Source organism: Canis lupus, chromosome 25, assembly GCF_003254725.2.
Source record: "Canis lupus dingo isolate Sandy chromosome 25, ASM325472v2, whole genome shotgun sequence".
Taxonomy (NCBI): domain Eukaryota; kingdom Metazoa; phylum Chordata; class Mammalia; order Carnivora; family Canidae; genus Canis; species Canis lupus.
In genome coordinates, this window is record NC_064267.1 from 12,005,875 (window position 1) to 12,029,665 (window position 23,791).

At 37.3% G+C, this 23,791-nt stretch overlaps 1 protein-coding gene across 7 annotated transcripts in view; it reads left to right on the forward strand.

The window, feature by feature from the left end:
- Positions 1-23,791, forward strand: part of LNX2 (ligand of numb-protein X 2) — a 76,553-nt gene that overhangs the window by 29,650 nt on the left and 23,112 nt on the right. For 5 of the 7 annotated variants that reach the window (XM_025462632.3, XM_035717666.2, XM_049100975.1 and 2 more), the window contains 3 exons: positions 542-619; positions 9,653-10,166; positions 22,466-22,713. In XM_025462632.3, coding sequence (XP_025318417.1) covers positions 9,760-10,166; positions 22,466-22,713 — 655 coding nt within the window. In that variant the 5' untranslated portion in view covers positions 542-619; positions 9,653-9,759. The remainder of the gene's footprint in view (positions 1-541; positions 620-9,652; positions 10,167-22,465; positions 22,714-23,791) is intronic. The other 2 variants (XM_025462633.3, XM_049100977.1) reach the window with 1 other exon arrangement.

Below are 23,791 nucleotides of genomic sequence, written 5' to 3' on the forward strand. Positions count from 1 at the left end.
AATTCAAAGGAAAAAAAAATGAGCCAAGGATATAGAGGCACTCATAAAAGACATAAGGATAGTAATCATATAAAGTTAGAGTCAGATGCAAATTAAAGGAAAAATTTAGTATTACACTTGTGTTTTCAGTGGTCAGGTTTATAAATGTTAAAAAGAATAAAATTAACCAGGATTAGAACCTGGGAGAAGTTAGCATGTGTACCCATTGCTTGTAGGAGTCAGAATTTTGTTCATCATTTTGGAGGGCATTTTGATAGTAAGTAGGATGAGAACCAGAGTGGGTATAATTTAAGTCCAGGGAGCAAGGAGTTTTAAGGAGAGAAATTAGTTAAGGGCAGGGAAGTAAAACCAGCTGGAACTGAGAAGTGGCCATGAGATTTAGCAGTTAGATACTTCTGGCCATGACAGAACCAACCTGGGGCTGATGAACATGGAAGCCCTTTGGGTAAGGAATTGGAGACTACACCTATGATCTTATATTTCAGAAATAAGGGGGAAAGGGTAATAATTGCAGACAAATCTTTTGTTTTCATTTTTAAAGCTGTCAAGACATGAACTTCATGTGGAGCGGAAAGAGAGGTTGAAGAAATATGAGGAACATGACAGAGGTTGCCAAAAGGTATGGGACACTGAGCCCAGGTCGGGGAGGGGACTCACCTTCATATGGGGAAGGGGGATATTTGTTGGAAGAAGAAAAGAATTAAGGATGCATATAAATACAATAATAAACTTATACATACACACGGAGGTAAAAAGTGTTTTGTTAAAGGGGTGGGGTGCTATCACCTCTGATGGTCTTACTTCTCCCAGAATTCAAGACCTTTTCCATATGGCATAATTTCTCAGAAGAATTGTCTGTGCTATAATGCCTCTTTTTCAGTTCTCTCTTGAACTCTTTCCAGGAAGCTTTGCTCTCATTTCACCAAAACTCTGTATCAAGGTCACTGGTGAATTCCATGTTGCTGAATCCAAGGCTTATTTCTCAGTCCTAATCTTATTTTACTTGCCTACAGGATTTGACAGTCAGTTTGTCCCTCCTTCTTGAAGCACTTTATTTGGTTTCTGCACACTGTACTCCTAATTTTCTTCCTACCACGGTGTCTATTCCACCTCAGCTTGCTTCCTCCTTATCTCACACAGACTTTGTAATAAATGTTGGACTGTCCCAAGGCTTGGTCCCCTGACCACTCTTCTGCTTACACTTATCCACTTTCCTTTGGTGATTTTTCCTTTCTACATACTGATGCTTCTTAAATGTATACCACTAGTTCAGTCCTGTCCCTTAAACTGAGATGGGATATGTAGCTGTCTGCTCAGAGTCTCACTTGGAAATCTGATAAACCATTTTGACCATAAGATGTCCAAACTTGAGCAGAGCCATTAAACCTACTCTCTGATAGATTTTTACATCTCAGTTATGTTAATTCTATTTTTCCAGTTTAAACCAGAAACCATGTGTCATCCATGACTTCCACCCACCCCCTGCTCCCATCAGCCCATGCACACATTTTCCTCAGCAGCGGATCATATTGGTTTGTCTTCAAAATACATCCAGAATTGAATCTCCTCTTGTGATCTCAGCCACATCCACCTGGTTCTTTTCAACTGTCTTCTCTTGCTTAGCCTATTACAGTAGGCTCCTAATTGCTTCTGCCTTTGGCCCCTTCACCGTGTTCTCAGCTCAGCAGCCACAGTGATCCTGTGAAGTACCTTCAGAGTAAAAGCCAAATTTCTAAAGCCCTGCAAGATTTAGTTAGCCACAGTGACCTGTTCTTTTTTCTCTGCGTTTTCATTTCTTCCACACTGGCCTCTTCTCTGTTTAGTGAATGCACCAGGTACCTTCTCTCCCCTGGGCCTTTATACTTATTGTCCTTGTTTGTAACAAACATTTTTATGCCAGATACCTGTGTGGCTTCCTAGTTACTTACTTTTGGTTTTCACTGAAGTGCCCTTTCACAGTGAGTGTTTTCCCGTTCACCCCACTTAAAAAGCTGCCTTTCTGCCAGTACTGACTTCCCTGTTGTACTCTCTTTTTCCTTCCAGCTGTGTAATGATTTTAGCTTCACAGTAATCCTCTGTAAGAAAGAAACCATTGCTATTTTACACGCAAGAAAGTTGAGACTTGTAGGTGTTTAGGTGCCGTGCACATCACGGTGTCACCATTGTTAGTAAGTAGCAGGGCCAAATTTTGAACCCAGGTCTCAAACTCTACAACCACTAACTCCAGGGGCTCTTTCGATGCTTTTCACTCCCTTGGCTAATTGAGAGTTAGTGGAGGAATTGTGACTCACAATCATTGAAACTAGAGATTTCTGAAAAGGTCTTAAAATTAAGAGTTTATCAATCACTTGAGAACAAATGTTTTCTGTTTGCACTGTGCAAGAAGTTAAATGTTTGGAAGTTTTCATCCTTTAGGAGAAAACAGATGACTTAATTTATTAAAATCAGAACCCTTGCCTTTGAATGTAATAAAAGCATTTAAATACTATCCAGCAGGTAAACATCTGCAATAAAACCGAACCAATGAAAACTGTATTTCCCTCTCACCACCCACCCTGCCTCCTTTAGGTGTATGTAACACTTAGAATTTGTGACACACTCTGAGACATTAAAAATTGCCCCAACTCAGCTAGCTGATGAGGAGTGCTGTTGGGAAGAGCCCACGTGCTGCTGGAGCCTGTCTTTCCTGGAATAAAGTTCTTGCACAGAGGTCTTTAATTATTGGCAGAGGCTTGTCTGGATACTTAGCTGTCTAGACATGTTTAGCATTCCATATGGTATGTTTCTTTTTTGAAATAGTTTTTTATCAATTCTATTTTTAAATTACTCTAAGGTAATATAATTTAGTATGACTTCTAAAAATACAGCTTTGTATCACTATCTGAATCTATAAGACATGGGAAGGTAATGCAGTTTGGTTTTTGGCCTTTATCCTTTTGCATTTAAAAAAGTTTTTAATCGTAGCTTAGTGGTTCAAAATTAGGAGGACATTTCAGATTGGTTATTTCTCTGCTCACCAAAATTTAACTTCCATTTTATAGAATATTTAATATCTCAAAGTTAATCAAAAACAATAACAAATGTTGAGACCAACAGGTAAATATGACATATCACACTGAGTATTATCTATAAAAAGACAGAATCATAAGAATTTTAGAGCTACATTTAACTATGTGTATGTAAGAGAGAGAGATCAAATAGTATTTAGGCAAACTGATAGTTTATACACAGGAAGCCAAAGAGAATATATATGATATACTAGCATATAGTAGACATTGGATAAGCATTTGATGAATGAAAGGATTAATTGTATAGTGACCTAGTTACCCAGCTGGCTAGAGCTTAGAGCCTAAGTTTCATAGCTTCTAGCATTTTTTGCTTAGCTTACTAATTTTCTAGATTATGAAATATAATACATGTTACTACAAGTAGCAGCTTAAGAATTTTAAAATGCGTTTTCAAACACCATAAGAAGGGATAGACAAATAGCTAAGTGTGCTGAATTACAGTTTTATGTAGAAAAATGAGAGAATTATGTATGTGGAATTGTTGGAAACTGCTCTTCGGTAGTTTTCTTAGTGACATGCAATAGGAAATAAGTTTTGATTAAGAATAGAATTTATAGGGATCCCTGGGTGGCGCAGCGGTTTGGCGCCTGCCTTTGGCCTAGGGCGTGATCCTGGAGACCCAGGATCGATTCCCACGTCGGGCTCCCGGTGCATGGAGCCTGCTTCTCTCTGCCTGTGTCTCTGCCTCTCTTTCTCTCTCTGTGACTATCATAAATAAATAAAAATTAAAAAAAAAAATTAAAAAAAAAAAGAATAGAATTTATATAAGACTGTCATCTAGCATGCTAAGTATTTCTATACAGCTCATAAATACCCGGACATATTTCTTCCAGTAGGAAAAGACTCTGAGGAAAGAACTTTATTCCAGGAAAGACAGACTCCTCCAGTATAGCTCATCTCAACATTTTACCTTTTTCAATTTTTGTCTTTTTTAAAAGTAGTTCTGGTTATTGACTGGTACTTCTTGTGAAAAGGGATATGAGAACCCTTCAGTGCTCTCTATCAGTTGTTCTAAAGTGTGACCCAGCTTCCTTTATTCTCTTCTATTGGGACCACACAGTCAAAACTGTTTCCCCAGTAATCCTAAGACATTATCTGCCTTCTCATTGCCACTCTCTCATGAGTGCCCAGTGGAGTTTCCAGAGAATACATGTGATCTCACAAGATTGAAAACAGAAAGATCTGAAACTCCAGGTTTTCAAAGATGTAAAACAATGGCCTCATCTCACTGTATTTTTTATTTTGGAAAAAGAAATGTAATTTTTCATAAAACCCTTGGCATGTGATGGGTTTATTGTTTTACTAACAAATGAATATGTAAACATTTTAATCAATTACATTGTCATTTCAAGAATGTTTTCTAAATGGAATAGTGTAGTATGTAGCCTTTTAGGATTGGCTTTTTTTTACTGAGCATAATTCTCTGGAGATTCATCCAGGTTGTTGTGTGCAATAATCATTCTTTTTTTTTTTTAAGACTTTCTTTTTTATTTGAGAGAGAAAAAGAGAGCACAGGCAGGAGTTAGGAGCAGGCTCCCCGCTGAGCAGGGAGCCTGATGTGGGGCGCAATCCCAGGACCCAAGGATCATGACTTGAGCCACCCAGGCACCCAATCATTCATTCTTTATTGCTAAGTTCTACTCTAGTACAGATATACCATGGTTTGTTTATCCATTCAGTTGTTGAAAAACATCTGGGTTGTTTCTAGTTTGGGGTCATTGCAAATAAAGCTGTACACATTTAGTGTGACATAAGTTTTCACTTCTCTGGAATATATATCCAGGAGTGCAGTACCTGAATTTTATGGTAGTTGCTTGTTAATTTTTTAAGAAACTGCCAGACTTGTCCACAGTGGATAAAAGGATCCTTAGGTGTAAAAGTTTGACATCTACTTCTGTATACGAAGGCACTATCCATAGCTGATGTGTGACATATGCAATAAGAGAGTTTTCTTGTATTGATATCAACAAGTAAAAAAATAACTTTTTAAATTCTCAGACTTTTGAAGACTAGAGGAAGTTATGTCTTACTTTTCGTAATCATAGAGCAGGTTCCAATATATTAACTGCTTTGCAGTGCCATAAATTGTAAGGTTTTCTCCTATATGTTTATATAGTGATGTTATACATTTCAGGACACTTAAAACATTTCAGGCTCAAATATGAGCCTGAGAACAAAAAAATTTTTAGTGCATAATATCTGCCAAGAACAAGGAATACTAAAAAATAAAGAAGATGCTATCTTTAACCTCAAAGAGCTGAGAAGACAGATAAGCAAGAAGGCACATGTAGTAATTGCTGAGAGGAAGGTATGTGTAAAGAGCAGCAAGAGCATTAGGAAGAGAGATGTATCCAAGAGCAGGAGGGAGGCTGATGGGTTCTACAGAGCAAGTAGAGTTTGAGTAGGAATTTCCTAGGAGGACATGTGAGGAGAAAGTAGCCTGAGACCTGGTGTTGATGAATCAAAGGAATCTTAGGGGTTTCCCATCTAACCATACTTTTGTGGGAATCCTTAGCTCATGGTCTTTTTTTCCTGGGCTGGATCTCCAGTGTTAGGAACCATGAGGACTCTTTCAGTCTGAATTAAAAGCAGCCTGAAGAGGGGTGCTTGAGTGGCACAGTTGGTTAAGCAGTCAACTTGGTTTGGGCTCAGGTTATGATCTAGGGTGGTGAGATTGAACCCCTAGTCAGGCTCTACATTCAGCAGGGAAGTCTGCTTGAGATTCAGAGTCTCTCACCCTGTCTCTCTGCTCCTCCCTCTGTTTGCTTGCATGTGCACTCTCTCTCTAAAATAAATAAATCTTAAAAAAAAAAAAAAAAAAAACCTCAAGAGAAATGATCTAAATAATATGTAGTTTTGGAGTTTGCAAATTAACTATGAAAAAACATAGCTCTTCCTGAGAGTCTCTATGAACACCAGGATATTCTTGTCTCGTAAACCAGGAAGAGCAAGCCTGTGACTCATAACTACAGGTAGGTAGAAAACAGTGTCTTCTTACTCCTTTTCCATTGAATGGGCTGTTTTTCAAGATATTACATAAAATGTGTTGTAAGGGGCACCTGGGTGGCTCAGATGGTTAAGCATCAGGTCATGATTTCTGGGTCCTTGGGATCCAGCCCTGTGACAGGCTTCCTGCTCGGCAGGGAGTCTGCGTCTCTCCCTTTGCCTCTCTCCTCCCCCAACACCCCCGCCCCCCCCGCCCAATTTGTGCTTACTTGCTTTCTCTCCCTCTCAAGTGAATAAATAAAATCTAAAAATAAATAAAAAGCAACAAAATATGTTATAATGTTCTTAGCCAATTTAATAGCTTCCATCTCTTTACTATTCCTGGAATATTAGCTAAACAGATAATGTAGCTTGTGAAGATACACATTATATACTACATTTTATCTTTATATTATGAAAAATATTTAAGAATATTATTTAACTTGTATTTTAATATTTCAGATTGTGGTCATAAGAATATCTGAAATCAAAATTATATATAAACATGGACATATCCTCTTACAAGCATAAATGTACTTCTGACCACCTGTATGTAGTAGTAAGAGTGCCCAAGTAAATCGTCACCCATGCAGTCATTCAGCACTTACTAAGCTTCTCTGTGGGAGGTCCAGCTCTTAAGAAGCTCACAGTTTAGTATGAGAAATAGTAAGGTGTTGCAGTAGACTTGCACACCAAGAAGGAATGAAATAATTTGCCTGGGTTGGGAATAGAGAGGACGGGATTAGGGGTTGGAGAGACAGGATCGGGTTGCCTTTGGTCCTTACAAAATTCATACAACTAAGGCTTTCATGAAATACCTCTCCTCTTTCTTATGATTACTTAATTTACTACTGGGTTATTTTGAAGCAAGAAAGAACTAGATTTATCTTCCTTATCTCTTACCAAGTAATTATAAGTTGTTTGGCTTTGTGCAAATCATAACATCTGTCTGAACTTTTGTTTCTTTATCTTTAATAATAATAATAATAGCTAATACTTATAATAGCACCTATTATGTGCCAAGCACTATTTTATACACACATTCATTTATTCTTTATATCAACCCTTTGAAACAGACACTATTATTACCCCATTTTACATATGAGAAGGAAACAGACACAGAGACATTTAGTAAGGTCACAAAGCTAGTAAGTGATGCAGCAAGTATTTGAACCCTCACAGACTGGCTCCAGGGTATGTGCTTTTAACTACTTAAGCTATACTTTAATCAGTATTTAAATGCACATGCTAGTGATCTGCACATGATAATTCTTCACTTGATGTTTGTTTCATGGTAAGAGAGGTATTTTGGGGGTGGAAGATAATGCAGTTGTTATTTGGTATTTTAAATGGGAACATGTTATTTTTCCTCATGAAAAGACTTTGTGATAAAATGAAAATAACTAAAAGTTATTTAGAGATTTAAAAAATAGCTAAAAACATAATAGTCTTAAGAGAAATGCTTTCTTAGTCATTATGTGGGAGGCTAGAATTGCAGCATTTTTCTTGAAGAAAAGAAAAATTAGAATAAACAGAAAGAAGAGCAAAGGATATGTGAGTTTTCTTGCTAATTGAGTAGGGAATAAGAGTCTATTGACATTCTGTATTAAAGTACGTTAGTCTGTCTCTCTGGGATAAATGATGTTTCTCTCCTTAATCTCATACTGTGCACTGACGTTTAAAAAGTTATGATGCCCAGGGGTAAAGAACAAGCGTCATGACTTACAAAATACAAGAAGCGTTTGCTCTCTTAATTTTGGTACTGATAGGAGTTTAGACTGTGGGCCGCTGCTGTTGTTCTTTTAAGTAGTTTTTAAAAACCGTTTATCCAAAGGTCAGCTATCCCATCTGAATCCTGCCCCATCCTGCTCATAATTTATGGCAGTTCTTGTTAACTTTGTTAAAATGTTAATATTGTTTTTCTAACAAATACTCCCAAATAAATAAAAGAATAAATACATCTGTGTGATGAGAGAAGAATATTCTCATTGGATAAGGGAAAGGAAGGAAACTGAGTGGGGGAAAATACAGAGGAAGACAAACCATGAGAGACTGCTAATCTGGGAAACAAACAAAGGGTTGCAGAAGGGGAGGACAGTGGAGGGATGGGGTAACTGGGTGACGTGCACTAAGGAGGGCACTTGATGGGATGAACACTGGGTGTTATATGTTGGCAAATCGAATTTAAATAAAATATTTTTTAAAAAAGAAACAAATGTTGATAGCATTAACATGGTGTCCTACCCTCTCCATTCTTGTGGCAGGGAGACCCAAGTTTGATGATTGCCTCATCAAACGGCAATTGATGAGGACGTTGTGCCTTGGATATTTTGACCTGCTGCATACTCCCTGAGTGTGCCATGTGAAGCCGCTGAGACTGGGCAGAGGGGCCCTTGTCTGGTCCCCTCTGGCTGACATGTCATGTCACAACTCAGCAGTCAATGTTTTTCCCCTTTTGAAAGCCTTTGCCACTATAAAGCCAAATTCAAGTTAGATGCCAGTTCTCATCTTTCTCTGTATTCACATAATAGCATCCTGCATATTGCTTTCTTAGAGTACATTGAATTTTAATGGGTTTTCTTTACTGTCCATTTACTACCTCTCCTGTCTCCTTGATCAATGTTTAGCACATACTAGAGACTGTTAATATTTACAGGAGAGTGAATATAGATAGCTGCTGCCTTGGAGTTGATTTTTAACCCCCTGGTACCCCTGGGGGGCCCAGGGGAGCATTCCTTACTAGCCTTGTGCTAAACTGGAGAGGCTGTTTTGAGGGTCTTATGGTTGGAGAGCTGACAGACAAACACACACACAAATTGCACACAATTGCTGCTTCAAGTAAGCAAGAACAAATCAAAGTGTGGAATAATATGGGGTGGAATTGTGATTTATAACACATCAATTTAATTGAATTACAGTGGGCTTTTTCCTTTAATGGTATAAAATAATATTGCACTTTATGGAATTTGCACAGATGTTATTTATATATGCTATGTAGTTTTATCTTCCTATAATCTATACTATATAGAGAATATCTAAATCATACATATTTTAAAATCCATTTTTTCCAAACATTGTGCAGGGGAGAGGTCATTTTTTAAATAGACATTGAATTATCCTTGAGACAACATTTCAAAGACAGAGTCTCTGGTATAGCACTGTAATGCATTAAATCAGAAGCAGAGAACCCTGAGTGGGATGACAGATGCAAATGTATTGCATAATATACCTCAATTTGCATTATTAGCATATTATGTAGATTAATTGGCTTTGAAAACCACCATTGAGCAGTGAAGTATTGGAGGATTTCAGGCAGTAAAACAGATTGATTCTTTCTTATGTAACACCATATGTGACATCTTTGCTTTTAATCAAAAGTTCTTTTTTTTATAGAGAACTTGGCAAAGTAGCCAAGTAGCTTAGCCAGCTAGCAAATTAATTAATTAATTTGTACAGTTTTTATGACTAATTTATCACCTGATCTAAATTTTATTTTATTTTTTTACTAAAAGAGAAGTTAACTAGTAATACTGTATTAATAACTTTTAGCCTCTCTTGATTGATATTAATTGCATTTTTGGTTTGTTTTGCTTATCTAGAAAAACATTGGTTTTAGTCAAATACATCACTGTCCATTAAAGGAAACTACACCTGAAGTGTAAGCATAACATATGAAGATACTAGAAACTGCTTTGGTTGATTAAAAATGGGAACAACAAGTGATGAGATGGTGTCTGTGGAGCAGACCTCCTCCTCCTCCTTCAATCCTCTGTGTTTCGAATGTGGCCAGCAACACTGGACAAGAGAGAACCACTTGTACAATTACCAGAATGAGGTAGATGATGACCTGGTCTGCCATATTTGCCTTCAGCCTCTGTTGCAGCCACTAGACACTCCCTGTGGACACACGTTCTGCTGCAAGTGCCTCAGAAACTTCTTACAGGAGAAGGATTTTTGTCCATTGGACCGGAAAAGACTCCACTTTAAGTTGTGTAAGAAGTCTAGTATTCTAGTTCATAAGCTTCTGGACAAGTTATTAGTGTTATGTCCGTTTTCTTCAGTGTGCCAAGATGTAATGCAACGCTGTGATCTGGAGGCACATCTTAAAAACAGGTAAGCAAAAAATATTAAGGGAAGAGAAGTGATAAGTCTAGGTTTTATAAAAAGGTTGGTCAAGCAAACAAAAACTTCATAAAGAGTGCCAAGACATGGGACACCTGGGTGGCTCAGTGGTTGGATGTCTGCCTTCGGCTCAGGGTGTGATCCCAGGGTCCAGGATCAAGTCCCACATCGGGTTCCTTATAGGGAGCGTGCTTCTCCCTGCACCTGTGTTTCTGCCTCTCTCTCTCTGTATCTCTCATGAATAAACAGAAGCTTACAAAAACAGTACCAAGGCATCAATAAGTAAATAACAAATCAAATATAAGAGAGAATAAATAAATTGTGTGGAACGGTATTTAAATTATAATTTATCAAAAACATGGATACAAAAACTAAAATGAAGTACCTATTAATATCTTTGCTGGTATAATATGGAGCTGTTACATTCACATGGGTAGCAGGATGTATAGTGACAGACTTTGTCCAAGGCTGTTTGGAAATTTGTTTCAAAAACTGTGAATGTAAATACTGCTTTATGTAGCTTACTATCCTATGGAAATAATCTAAAAGAAGGAAAAATTATGTTTAAAGTTGTGTTCACTGCAGCAGTGTACATAGTTCAATCTAACAGTAGAGAAGGGTTAAAATTACTGTAGTACATCAACTCTCTGGGGTATGCAGAGGGTACAAAACAGTAATTTTGTTGCAACATGGAAATGAGGGTAGATGATTTTATTTGTTAGGATCTTTTAAAGAATCTGTGTTAGACTGAACCAGAACTAGATTTAGAGCTAGTTAATGGTATAGTTAGGCCTAAACCTCTAGTGTTCTTTTTTTTTTTTTAATTTATTTTTTATTGGTGTTCAATTTACTAACATACAGAATAACCCCCAGTGCCCGTCACCCATTCACTCCCACCCCCCGCCCTCCTCCCCTTCTACCACCCCTAGTTCGTTTCCCAGAGTTAGCAGTCTTTACGTTCTGTCTCCCTTTCTGATATTTCCCACACATTTCTTCTCCCTTCCCTTATATTCCCTTTCACTATTATTTATATTCCCCAAATGAATGAGAACATATAATGTTTGTCCTTCTCCGACTGACTGACTTCACTCAGCTCTAGTGTTCTTATTTACCATTCTGATATACCATGCTGACTTTATCACAGGTGAAATCCTGTTTGTTTCCTACCATTATGTGGTAGTAAGTTTCCTATAGACATGAGGATACATACGTGCTCCTTCTGTTCCTAAACATCAGTGTTATGAAATGAGGATACTCATTAGAAATCATTAAGATATATGAGAAAGAACAAGATGTTATTACAGTATCAGGACCATGAAGATTTATGGAAAAATTGTTTTAAATCTAAGCTATATTGTCTAATAAGAGCTAAGAAGTGGAGGGTAGATACAGAAACTTTTGAAAGAGCATGTAGCCTTAGATTTCTGTGTGTCCTCAGTCACCGGCAGGTGTAGGATCTGAACCTGACAGCAGAGACCTTGTGCAATTGACGCCAAACTTTTGAATATGATATTCTGGGTGGGGTCTACTTATGGCTGCAGTTAAGGAATATTTTAGGCTCATTTAATTTATCTCTATTGAGCTATTCTTTTTAGGGGATAGGTTTCTTTTGTGACTCTCTTATGAACATCAGTTATAGGATGTTAGAAGAACTGAACAAAGTCTCAGTTCAGTTACCAGTTATTTTGAGAGCAGTGAGGTAAACATTGCATACATTTTTAGGAATATTCACTTACCTAAAATGCCAACAAGACTTCAATATGTAGTTAAAGTATCAGTATTTTGGATCAGCAGTTTATGTCGCTGATGTAAAAACTTGAGAATGGCAGACTGTCTCTTCATTTGTAGGTTGATAAAGGCTAAGCAATCATCCAGTTGTAAGTTCCATTTTCCACATAAGCTTGTTAATATTTGAACTACTCATTTAATCATTTCCAAAGCGTCTTAGGCCTGTATAGTGAACGATAATTGAAAAAGGTGAATGATTTGAAAAGGTAGGTGACTTGCTTGATATAAACAGCTGTGATTATTAATTATGGAAAATAGACAAATTATAAAATAAAAATTTTATATCCTATTGGAACAGTTAATGTGTGGAACAGCCTGACCTTTTTCTAGTTTCTCAGTTAAAAATGTCAATGTTAAGTAGTCTCTGCAAGCTGAGAGCAAGTTAGAATCTAATGCTGAGTTGTAAAATTGCTTTAAGCCTAGCACCATGTCTTTCTTAGTCTTCAAATCCCCTTGCCCAAAACTGACACTCAGCTGATATTTGTTCAATTAAATTGTTAATCTGTGTTTTGGTTATCGGTTGCTGAGAAACTAACCATCTCAAATATAGTGACATGAAACAAGCATTTGATTCTGCTCATGGATACTGTGAGTCAGTTCAGACAGGGCACAGCAGGGATGACTTGTCTGTGTTATGTGTTATCTGGGCCACAGCTGGGAAGAACTGAAAGCTAGGGACTGCAGCGTTTGGAACTTCCAAGATGGCTTCTTCATTCACATGCTCAGCACCCTGATGGAGATAACCAGAGGCAGCAGCTCAGCTCAGAGAGCCTACAGGTGGCCTCTCCAGCATGGCAGCCTCAGGATATTTAAAACTTTCCTTGGGGAAAAAAAAAAAAAAAAAACTTAGCACTCAATGTCCCAGTGAATAAGGCAGAAACTGACTTTGTATGAACTAGCCTTGAAGTCACATAGTATTCCTTCTGCTATTACTCTGTTTGAAGCAGTCCACTCAGATTCAACAGGAGGAGACGGGGTCTTCACTTTGTGATAGGCGGAGGACAGACATTTGCATGTTTTAAAACCAACACAGGCAACCGAGTGATACCATGAGTCACAGAATATGATTATTCTGACTGTGGCATCTTTGCACACAGTCTCACTCACTTGATAGGAATTGACAAGTTTCATTAAAATTTATAGGAGTTCAGCATCAGTAACAATGATTCTTTGTATAAAAGCTACATGACTATCACATGCCATTTGTAAGCTTTTTAGGATTTGGAAATGTCTTAATTATTAGTAGAAATATGACATTAAGATTGTGTAATTTTTAGTTTAAGATTACCTGTTCTGTTTGAATGAAATCCTGCTCTTAAGAAATCTGCTTTATAGGCGCCTGGGTGGCTCAGTTAGTTAAGCATCTGAGTTCTGATTTTGGCTCAGGCCATGATCTCACCATCCTGAGATCGAGTCCTACATTGGGCTCTGCATTTAGTGTGGAGTCTGCTTGAGATTCTCTCTCTCTCCCTCTGCCCTTCCCACTAATGCTCACTGGCTCTCTCCTCTCTCTAAAATAAATAAATAAATCTTTAAAAAAAAAATCTGCTTCAGTTTGAGAATAGCTGATATTTTCTCTTACCACTAATAGTAAATATTTACAAAAGGTGAATTTGTTCTTAACTGAAATTACTAGTTATTAACTGATTATATATTAGTAAAACAATAAATTTTTAAAGACATAGGAAAGTGCTCATCTTTGAATAGAGAAATAAAACTTTTAGGAAATGTTCTCTATTAAGCAGATAACATCTGGAATTACTTTGTGCAATTCCACCCAGCAATTTTAACTATAAAACTTTCCTCCTCTCCTTCTCTACTCCTCATCCCTGCCACCTCACCCCCAACAATTTAGCATTTAAACCTGATGGTAATTGTACATGTTAATTTTTTTTGTTGTTAAATTGAGCGTTCGTGTCCTTGTTTGTGGCAAAGTTCAGAATGCTTTTTGTTTTCCTCTTAAAACTTATAGTTCAACAGTATTATAAAAAGCTACTACAATATAGAGAAAACCTTAAAAGAAGTCTTTTTTTTTTCCAGGCTGAGAACTTTTCTAGTTCATCAAACAGTTTCAAAGGCTTTAGGGGTATTGGTAGGCTGAAGCAAGATTGCTCTGTTAAGTTCACAGTTTAGCTTGGAGAGAAGTTCATGTTTGGAACATTCTTACTAGCATTCTTATGTATAATGTAAAAAGCAGATATATATTTGCAAATCATATACCTGATGAGAATATCCAGAATATATAAAGAATTGTTACAACTCAACAAAAAGGAAAGTAATCCACAGTTTTAAATAGACAAAGAATTTGAATAGGTATCTCTTCAAGGAAGATTATTTAAATGTCCGATAAACATGTGAATAAATGCTCAGCATCAGTAGTCCATTTTTATAACGGATTGTTTATCTTTTGTAAAGTTGTAAGCGTCCTGTATATATTCTGGATACCAGACCCTTATTAAATCTATGATTTGTTAATGTTTTCTTTTGGTCTGTTGTTTCACTTTCCTGCGCCCTTTGAAGGACAGAAATGTTTGATATTTATGAAGTCCAGTTGCTGTGTTTTCTTTGTTTGCTTATGCTTTTGGTGTCATAGCCAAGAAATCACTGCTTAATCCAAGGTCACAAAGATTTACACCTGTTTTCTTCTAAGACCTTTATAATCTTTGATCCATTTTTAATTAATTGTGATTGGAGAACATGCTCTGTATAATTCAGTCCTTTAAATTTAATTGAGGCTCTTTTTATGACCTAGCACATGCTCTGCCCTGGAAAATGCTGCATGTATACTAGAGAAGAATGTGCTTCTGCTATTGATATGTGGAGTGTTCTAAGCTGTCAAGTCTGGTTGATTTATAGTATTATTAAAGTCTCTCTTTCCCTGTTCTTATGACAGGTTGTTCAATCCATTATTGCAAGTGTGGTATTGAGGTCCTACACTGTTATTGTTGAATTGTTTATTTTTCATTTAATTCTGTCATTTTTTTTGCTTCATGGACTTTGAGGATCTGTTGTTAGTTATGCTTATAATTGTTATAGCTCCTTGATTGATTGAACCTTTTAGCACTACAAATTGTTCTTTGTCACTAGAAACAATTTTTGTCTCAAAGTCTATTTTGTCTAAAATTAGTATACTCAAACAGCTCTCTTTAGGTTACTATTTGCATGGTGTATCTCTTTCTCTTCTTTTAATTTTGAATTAAATTCAGAATTCAGTTTCTTTGAATCTGAAATATGTCTCTTGTAGACAGCATATAGTTGGATCTTTTTTTTTTTAAATCCATTCTTCCAATCACTAACTTTTAATTGGAGTATTTAATTTGTCTATATTTGTTGTAATTACTGAGCAGGCAGGATTTACGTCTACCATTTTGCTATTTTTGTCATTTTTTTTTTGTTTGTTTGCTCTATTCCTTTTTGTTAATGTGTATTTTCTGGTATTTCCTTTTAATTCCTTTGTCATTTCTGTTCATATATATTTTTTAATTGTTTTCTTAGTGGTTGCCCCAGAGATTACAATTAAATCTTAATTTATAACAGTCTAGTTTAGATTAATACAAACTTAATTTCACTAGAGTACGAAAACTCAGCTCATAGATAGCTCCACGGTCCTTGAGGTTCTATTCTTTTTTTTTTTTTTTTCATTATTTTTCTTTCTATTCCTCAGGCTGGATAATTTCAGTTGACATTCTCTTCAAGCTCATGGATTTTTTTTTCTTCTGCCTATTCAGATTTGCTGTGAATTCTTCATCTAATTTATTATACTTTTAAACTCCAGAAATTCTATTTGGTTTTTTACCATAACTTATATTTCTTTATTGACATTTTTATTTGGTGAGACATTATTCTTATGTTGTCCTTTACTTCTTTAGGAATGATTTTGTTTGTTCTTTGAACATACTTGTAATACATGATTTAAGTTGTATGCTAAGGCCAATGTCTAGGCTTCCACAGGGACAGTTTTGCTGGTTTTTTTTTTCTATGTACAGGCCATACTTCCTTGTTTCTTTGCATATGTCTTAATTTTGTATTGAACACTAAACATTTTTAATAAGCTGAGTATATTGTTCCTACTGAGATTCCACCATTTTCCTTGGATAAATGCACTCCAGATTGCTACAGAACTTTGACTGATTTCCAGAGCTCAGAAATAGTTGGTTCTGATGATTTGCAAGAATCCTCATTGCTTTATGGAGGAGAGGCTTTTCAGACATCCTTTTTTTTCCTTTTTTTTTGTGTGTGTGTGTGTGTTTTTATTGAAATTCTAGTTAGTTAACATACAGTGTAATAATGGTTTCAGGAGTACAATTTAGTGATTCATCACTTACATATTACACCCGGTGCTCAACACAATAAGTGCCCTCCTTAATCTTCTTCACCTGTCTAGCCCATCCCCCACATATCTCCCTCTATCAACCCTCAGTTTGTTCTTTATGGTTAAGTCTCCTGTGGTTTGCCTCCTTCTCTCTCTTTTCCCCTTCCCCTATACTTACCTATTTTGTTTCTTAAATTCCACATATGAGTGAAACCAGATGGTATTTGTCTTTCTTTGAATGACTTATTTCACTTAGCATAAATACACTCACTCCAGACATTCTTAATCTACCATTTTATTTTCATTGATAGTACTTGAATTACTTTTTGAATATTTCAATTCATAACAATTTTTATCATTTTTCTTGTTTTTAAGATGATTGTGTTCTTTGAATTTCATTAAGTACCCGGAAATTGTGCTGGCACTTCTCTTAAATCACTATTTTCATTCTGCTGCTGCTGCTGCCACCATCACCACCACTACCACCACCAACAATACCACTAATGATATATATAGTATGTACTGTTACACCACATTTCCTAATGTGAATCATAGTTATATCAGGAAATAATGCTTCTATATCTTTTTTTTCTTTCTTTTTTTTTTTTTTCAATTTAATGCTACTATATCTTAAATCAGTTAGTTCAATGTAATTTTCTTCCATAAGGAGAGCCAGAATAGTGGGAATAGAAGTATCACCATCAGGAGAGGAGAGGAGAGGAGAGGAGAGGAGAGGAGAGGAGAGGAGAGGAGAGGAGAGGAGAAAGAGGGGAAGGGAAGGGAAAGGAAGGCTCTGCTTGCTGTAGGAGCCTTTTGGTTTTCTTTAAGAAAGTTAAAGACACATCCGAATATAGAGATACCTCCATAGGGAGGTATAGCCCTCAGCTTATGGCAAGTCAGTGTCCTTTTTAAGGGGCAGCTCACTGTCTCAGAGCTCCCCTTCCACCTGCGTTGTGTCAGCACATTCCTACTCTGATATAATTAAATGTTGCATGCATTTCTTTTCTATTTGTATTCTTTTTTTTCCCCCCAAAGCATTCATTTAATCATAAAACAGAGATGGATACAATGGCGTCAAGGAAAAGAGTGTATCAAAACCTTTTTGCTTTTATTAAAGATTTTGACAATGAGTTTTATAAAATGTCATTGCATTCTATTTGTCACATAATAAACCTCTACTTCTAAGTGGGAGGTGTATGCCATTATATAGCAGCCATTTTAATGTGTAAAATAATGCTGAATTCTTTCTATAAAAATGTTTGGCTAAACTATGAAACAAACACCTTTGCATCAAAATTGACAATGTAGGGATGCCTGGATGGCTCAGTGGTTGAGTGTCTGCCTTCAGCTCAGGGTGTGATCCTGGGGTCCTGGGATCAGGTCCCACATCAGGCTCCCCAGAGGGAGACTGCTTCTTCCTCTGCCTATGTCTCTGCCTCTCTCTGTGTCCCTTATGAATAAATAAATAAAATTTTTTAAAAAATGGCAATGTTGCTTAAGTAAGATTTCAGAAGTGTCCCCTGGTGGGAAAAAATGAGCATGTTTCCTTTTGCCAAATAAACTGAGCAGTTCAAGTTAAGGAGCCATAAATTAGGCAAGACTAGAAGGAACTTCATGTTACTAGAATAGAACAGCATGCAGTGTGGACTTTTTCCATGTCAAACTGACAACCACTTAATGATATGACTTCTCATAAGAAAAACAAAATCATATTCAAAAGGAAATGACATTACAAAGTAATACTTACAAACAAATCTCTTACTGAAGTCTTGAATTCAGCTTCAGAGAACATTATCACAGAACAGGCAGAGATAATTTATATGACATTAAAAGATTCTTTTCTATTAGATACCCTCTAAAACAGAAACACACATCTAGTATAAACACTTGTAAAACTGATTCTCCTAATGAAACATTTCTCTCTCTACTACCACACTCAGCTCCTAGCTGCATTTGGATGCAAGGGATTAACTCATGCTGACCTAGACAAACCAAGGTGTGGACTGATCTGGAGTTTTAGCAGACACACCTGCCTCTGGGCTTCTGCCTTTGCTACTGCTTCTACACACTGCTGGCGGGACTCGTCTAGGTTTTTCTGCTTTCTGTTGACAGGCTGAGTATTTGCGATGGTTTCTTACTGGCCTTTCAAAGTATTACACGTGGATTTAGGTTCCTTTTCTTTCTTTTTTTTTTTTTTTTTCAACTGGGGATTTTTATCTTCACTTCCTTTTTTAAATTCCCTTAACTTTACTCTTTCTCGTGGGGAAATCTTCATCATATATTCACTCTCACTAAAATCAGAATCACCTTCAGACTCCACTAGTTGCAGAGTCTAGTTCAGAGTCATCAGCACTGCCACTCTGGATCTTCCTCTGTTGTACCATGGCCTTCACTGATGTTTTTCTTTTCCCTGGAACACCATGAAAATTCTCTTCCTCAGTAATCTTACCCAGATCTAAATAATCAGTGGCTACACAGCAGTTGGAGATATGAGGAGACTTAGTCATTGTTCTGTTCACTGTTGCCACATTTTCCTTTGTTTTTATCTTGAGCTTCCTCCACATCAATGGTGGCTATTTGAGTTACTTCACTCATAAAGCCAGTGTGACTCTTAAGTCTCGCTGACAGAGCTTGTCATCAAAAGCCATCTTTTTCTAGGGGTTTTCTCTTGTAAGGGGAATGTCTTCTTTTCTGGAGACTCTTCCATTTAGGTTTTGGCATTTCTAGTTTTACTCTTCTGGTGGCATTCTGGGCTTCTTATTTCAGAGTGCAGTTGCAGAAACAAAATCATCACTGCTGTCAGAATTTTCAGACTATGAGTAAGAGACTGGTTTGTTAGGCCATGAGGGCCGAGGCATGGCCTCCTTCAAGCTGGAAATGCACAGCTTTCAAGGTCTTGTTGGCAGTAGCATGGTTTCAATTCCCACCTAAAACCAGACACCGGAGCTCTCCACTTCCTGCCACCAGCCATCCATTGATTAGCAGCCATTCTGGTTCTATTCATTTTTAATATTTTCTATACCAACCTCCTGCTACATTGATCTACCTACTTGAATAATTCAAGATAATACCCCTGATGCCAGTTGCAGTTTGTGATGTTATTGTTAAATGCTCCATTTAGAAAGATATATTGGTTTTTGTTGTTTGTGATTTTTGTTTGCTTTTTAATTTTTCACTAAGGTCTCTCTCATTCTAATATTCTCTGTGTTTCTGGATAGCACTTTGTGGAACAAATTCACTTTGGCCTAGAAAAAGAACATCATAAGAATGAATTTAGCAAAGGGGAACCTGGGTGGCACAGTTGGTTAAATTTCCAACTCTTGGTTTTGGCTCAGGTCCTAAGCTCAGGGTCCTGGGATTGAGCCCCACATCAGACTCCTCATTCAGTGCAGAAGTCTGCTGGAATTCCACTGTCCCTCCCTCTCTGCCCCTCCTCTGCTCTCTTGTGCATGTGTGCATTCTCTCTCTCAGATAAATAAATCTTAAAAAAAAAAAAAAAAAAGAGGCATGAATTTAGTATGATGTAGTGGAAAGAGCAGATGTCTTTGGCATCAGATCTTTGTTTGGATTTTGACTCTGCAACCTAATAGCTGTGTGATGTTACCTTAGTTAAGTGTCAAGTCTCCTGTCTGTAAAATAGGGATAACAGAGTGGTTGTGAGGATTCAGTGAAATGTGGTATATAGAGGTCTTTCTGCAGTGACTGACACAGATTAGACACTCAACAACACTCTTTCAGTTCCAAGTGTTTACAGATTTGAGGAACGACAGCTTCGAGCTGTATGTGGTCATGAGCTTTTTATCCAAGCTGCTCTGATTTGCTCATCCCCTAACAGTCTTTAAAAAAAAATAGTTCTTTTGAGGTGTTTTTCACCAACCATAAAACTCACCTATTTTTAAGATGTGCAAGTTAGTGGTCTTTAGTATATTCACAGAAGTGTGTAGCCATCATCATGATTGAATTTTTAGAACATTTTCAAAGAGAAAGCCTGTACCCGTTAGCAGCCATTCCCCAGAAACCCAGGTTTTGTTTTTGTTTTTGTTTTAAGATTTTATTTATTCATAGAGACAGAGAGAGAGAGGGGCAGAGACACAGGCAGAGGGAGAAGTGGACTCCATACAGGAAGCCTGACATGGGACTCGATCCAGGGTCTCCAGGATCACACCCCACGGCTGCAGGCAGCGCTAAACCGCTGCGCCACTGGGGCTGCCCGACACCCAGGTTTTGAATGGTCTATCTCAATCCTTGTTTTCCCTCAAGCCTGGTGAATTTTAGTGTGCAGTTTTTGTTTTTGTTTTGTTGTTGTTGTTTGGTGTTTTTTTTTTTTCCTAGTGTGCAGTTTTTATAGAAGGCATATACTGTGAACAGAAATGGTGGTACTATAGTGGCAGTATTATGAGGGCTTCTGCCCTCAACACCAAAAGTGTTGTAAGTTAGTTACTATGACCTTTTAACCACCAAATGAAAGTAATGCTTTTTGGTCCTTATTGACCTCTTTCGTGGCATTTTTTTCTCTGTTGACACTCCTGCCTCCCGTGAAGTATTTCTCTTATGGCCTCCTCCTGGCTAGTCATTCTGTCTCTGTCTGCACAACTGGCCCATCTGTTTAAATGTGGGTATTGCGTAGGTCCTCTGTAACCTTCCTTGAGTGTTGCATAATAGCACGTTAAATACCTTTATTTAATCCCTCTTAACAATTTGCTGTCCCATTGGGATGTAAGTATACCTGTTTCTTTACCTCTCTAACAACTTCAGGTTTCTCTTTTTAAATTTATTCTTGCATAAGATAAGAGGGGCTTTATAGTTAGTTTGTAGGATTTTTAAGTTGTTAGCTAGGCTCTTTCCTAGCTGTGCACATTCTCCTTGTATTTTCTCCCCACTTCCTGTTCCGAGGCCCTTTCCCCATCAAAGACTAGCTGTTATCCATGTAGATACCAGTGTGTGATATACATTTGGGGAATTGAATCTTTACCTATATTTCTAGTCTCGGTTTTTTTTAAAGATTTTATTTTTTCATGAGAGACACAGAAAGAGAGAGGCAGAGACATAGGCGGAGGGAGAAGCAGGCTCCCTGCAGGGAGCCCAATATGGGACTCGATCCCAGGACTGGGATCATGACCCAAGCCAAAGGCAGACACTCAACCACTGAACCACCCAGGTGCCCTTCACATGTTTTTTATTATCCAATTTTTGTTTCTGTTTTTTTTTATTGAATAATTATTTTTAAAATGCATTTCTTATTAAATCTGCTTACTTGACAAAAATAATTTTTCTCAGTAATGTAATTTTCCAAAGTACTCATGAGGCCCTTACAGGAACATTTGAACATTTCCTAGAGTGCTGCACAACAATGCAGGAAAGAAAATCAGTTGTCCCCTTTTTAAACAAGGTGATGAGAAAACAAGTAATGAGTGAATGTTGAATAAAGAAACTCTATAATGATCTTTTTCAAGAGCTTGAAATCCACAACATATCTTTAATTTGTGAGGGGAAATTTATTACTTTTATAGTTAAAGGATGGCTTTCAGTTTTCATTGAATTTAATCCTATACTTAATTTTTAATGAAATTTTAGGTTTTTAAAAATATTGTCATTGAATGAAGTCTGAAGCCCTGGACATAAGATCACCACCCACCACTGTATACAACCTCTTAGGCCTTTGCTGTGCTTTCCTACAAGTGGCAGAGCTTCAAATATATTGTTGCTCACTAATAAATGAATGTGTATCCTTGACCATTGGAGTGGAAAGGCAGAGTGTCACCCAGGGAAGATTCAAGGCGGGATGCAAGAGCACGTTGTAGGAGAAGCTTCTGTTTCCATTCCTATGGTTAAGCCATTTCACCTGTGATAAAAGGGTTATATAATTAGAATTTCAGAATAATACTTGCAATGTGGCATCAACTGTACTGCTATATTTGTGGCACTAGTATATATCTGAATACAGTTTTATATAGAAATTTTCTTTGAGATGAGATATACACAAAGCCACTGTTTGTGCCAATGCTTTAAGTTTGCTATGCGGTGTGGTAAGGCCTTAGTTTGAGCAGAAGTTAAAATCAGAATTACATGCTACTTGTGGATTACCTCTAGGTGAGTTTTGCACAGAAGCCATGGCTATTCTCTTGTGGCACAAGCTATTAATCATTTTCCTTTTGAAATATCTGGGAACCACCTGATGCTCTCTTTCCAGATGTCCTGGAGCTTCTCATCGGAGACTTGCCCTAGAGAGGAGGAAAACTGGTAAAGCTCAGACAGAGATTGAGAATGAAAATGGAACCACTATAATAGATCTTCCAGGTACTTTATCACCCGAAACGGACTGTTCAGGGACAGGCACAGCACCTGCTGAGCGGAACTTGCCATCAGCATCTCTTCCTGCGTGGACTGAGGAGCCTGGCCTGGACAATCCTGCCTTTGAGGAGAACACAGCCACTGACAGTATGTGCTCTTCACCTTGCTCTTGCTTTTCATCTCTGTTTTCTAATCAGACATTTCCTTTCTTCCCACTACTCCCTGTTACTTTCCTGACATGCATTTTTTTCCTCTTCAAAAACTAATTTTATTGAGATACACTTCACATACGTCATAAATTTACCCTTTAAGTATGTAACTCTAACAGTTTGCAGTTTAGAAACAGAACACGAATCTTACCCTAAGGCTGGTAATCCTTCTCCACCCCTCTTCTGTTGGAGTTCACGAATTCACTGGTCATTAATAGGCTTCTTGTTTGTTTTGAAGCTTGTTGCTTCTTAACTAAGAAATCCACAACATTGAGAAAAATAAAAATAATACCTTGGCTTAAATGCTTATTCTTTGTGAGGCATTGTGCCAAGCACTTTACATTTATTAACTAATTAAATGCTTGTACCAATATTAGATTGTTTTAATGGTGAGAAACCTGGGTCTTAAGAGATTAATTGGTCAAAGTCTGAGAGCCAGGAAGTGGCTGGATATATATCTGACCCCAAGGCCATGCTTCTGACTATTGCTGTCCTCCAGTAGCAACCACTGATCAGTCTATGCAACCCACCAGGAAATAGGCAGAAAGCCTATAGTCCTAGATCTTGGGCATATCTTGATAGTTATGTTTTACTTTTTTTTTTTTTTTTTTTAAGATTTTATGTATTTATTCATGAGAGACACACAGAGAGAGTCAGAGTCATAGGTAGAAGGAGAAGCAGGCTCCCCACAGGGAGCCCGATGTGGGACTCCATCTCAGGACAATGGGATCATGACCTGAGCTAAAGACAGATGCTCAACCACTGAGCCACCCACGTGTCCCTATGTTTTACTTTTAAATGTGATTTTCTCTTGTGAAAATTCCAAATTTTGCTACAAATCCAAATTTTCCCAGCCATGGCTAGAATACTTTTTTCTTCTCCTAATGCTCAGGTCAAGACCCTCCTCTTAGAGCTTGACATGGTTACGTGGTTGCTTTCTCACTGCTATGGTGATTATACCACAGTTTGTCTTTTTTATTTTTTTTATTTTATTTTATTTTTTTTTTACTGCCTTG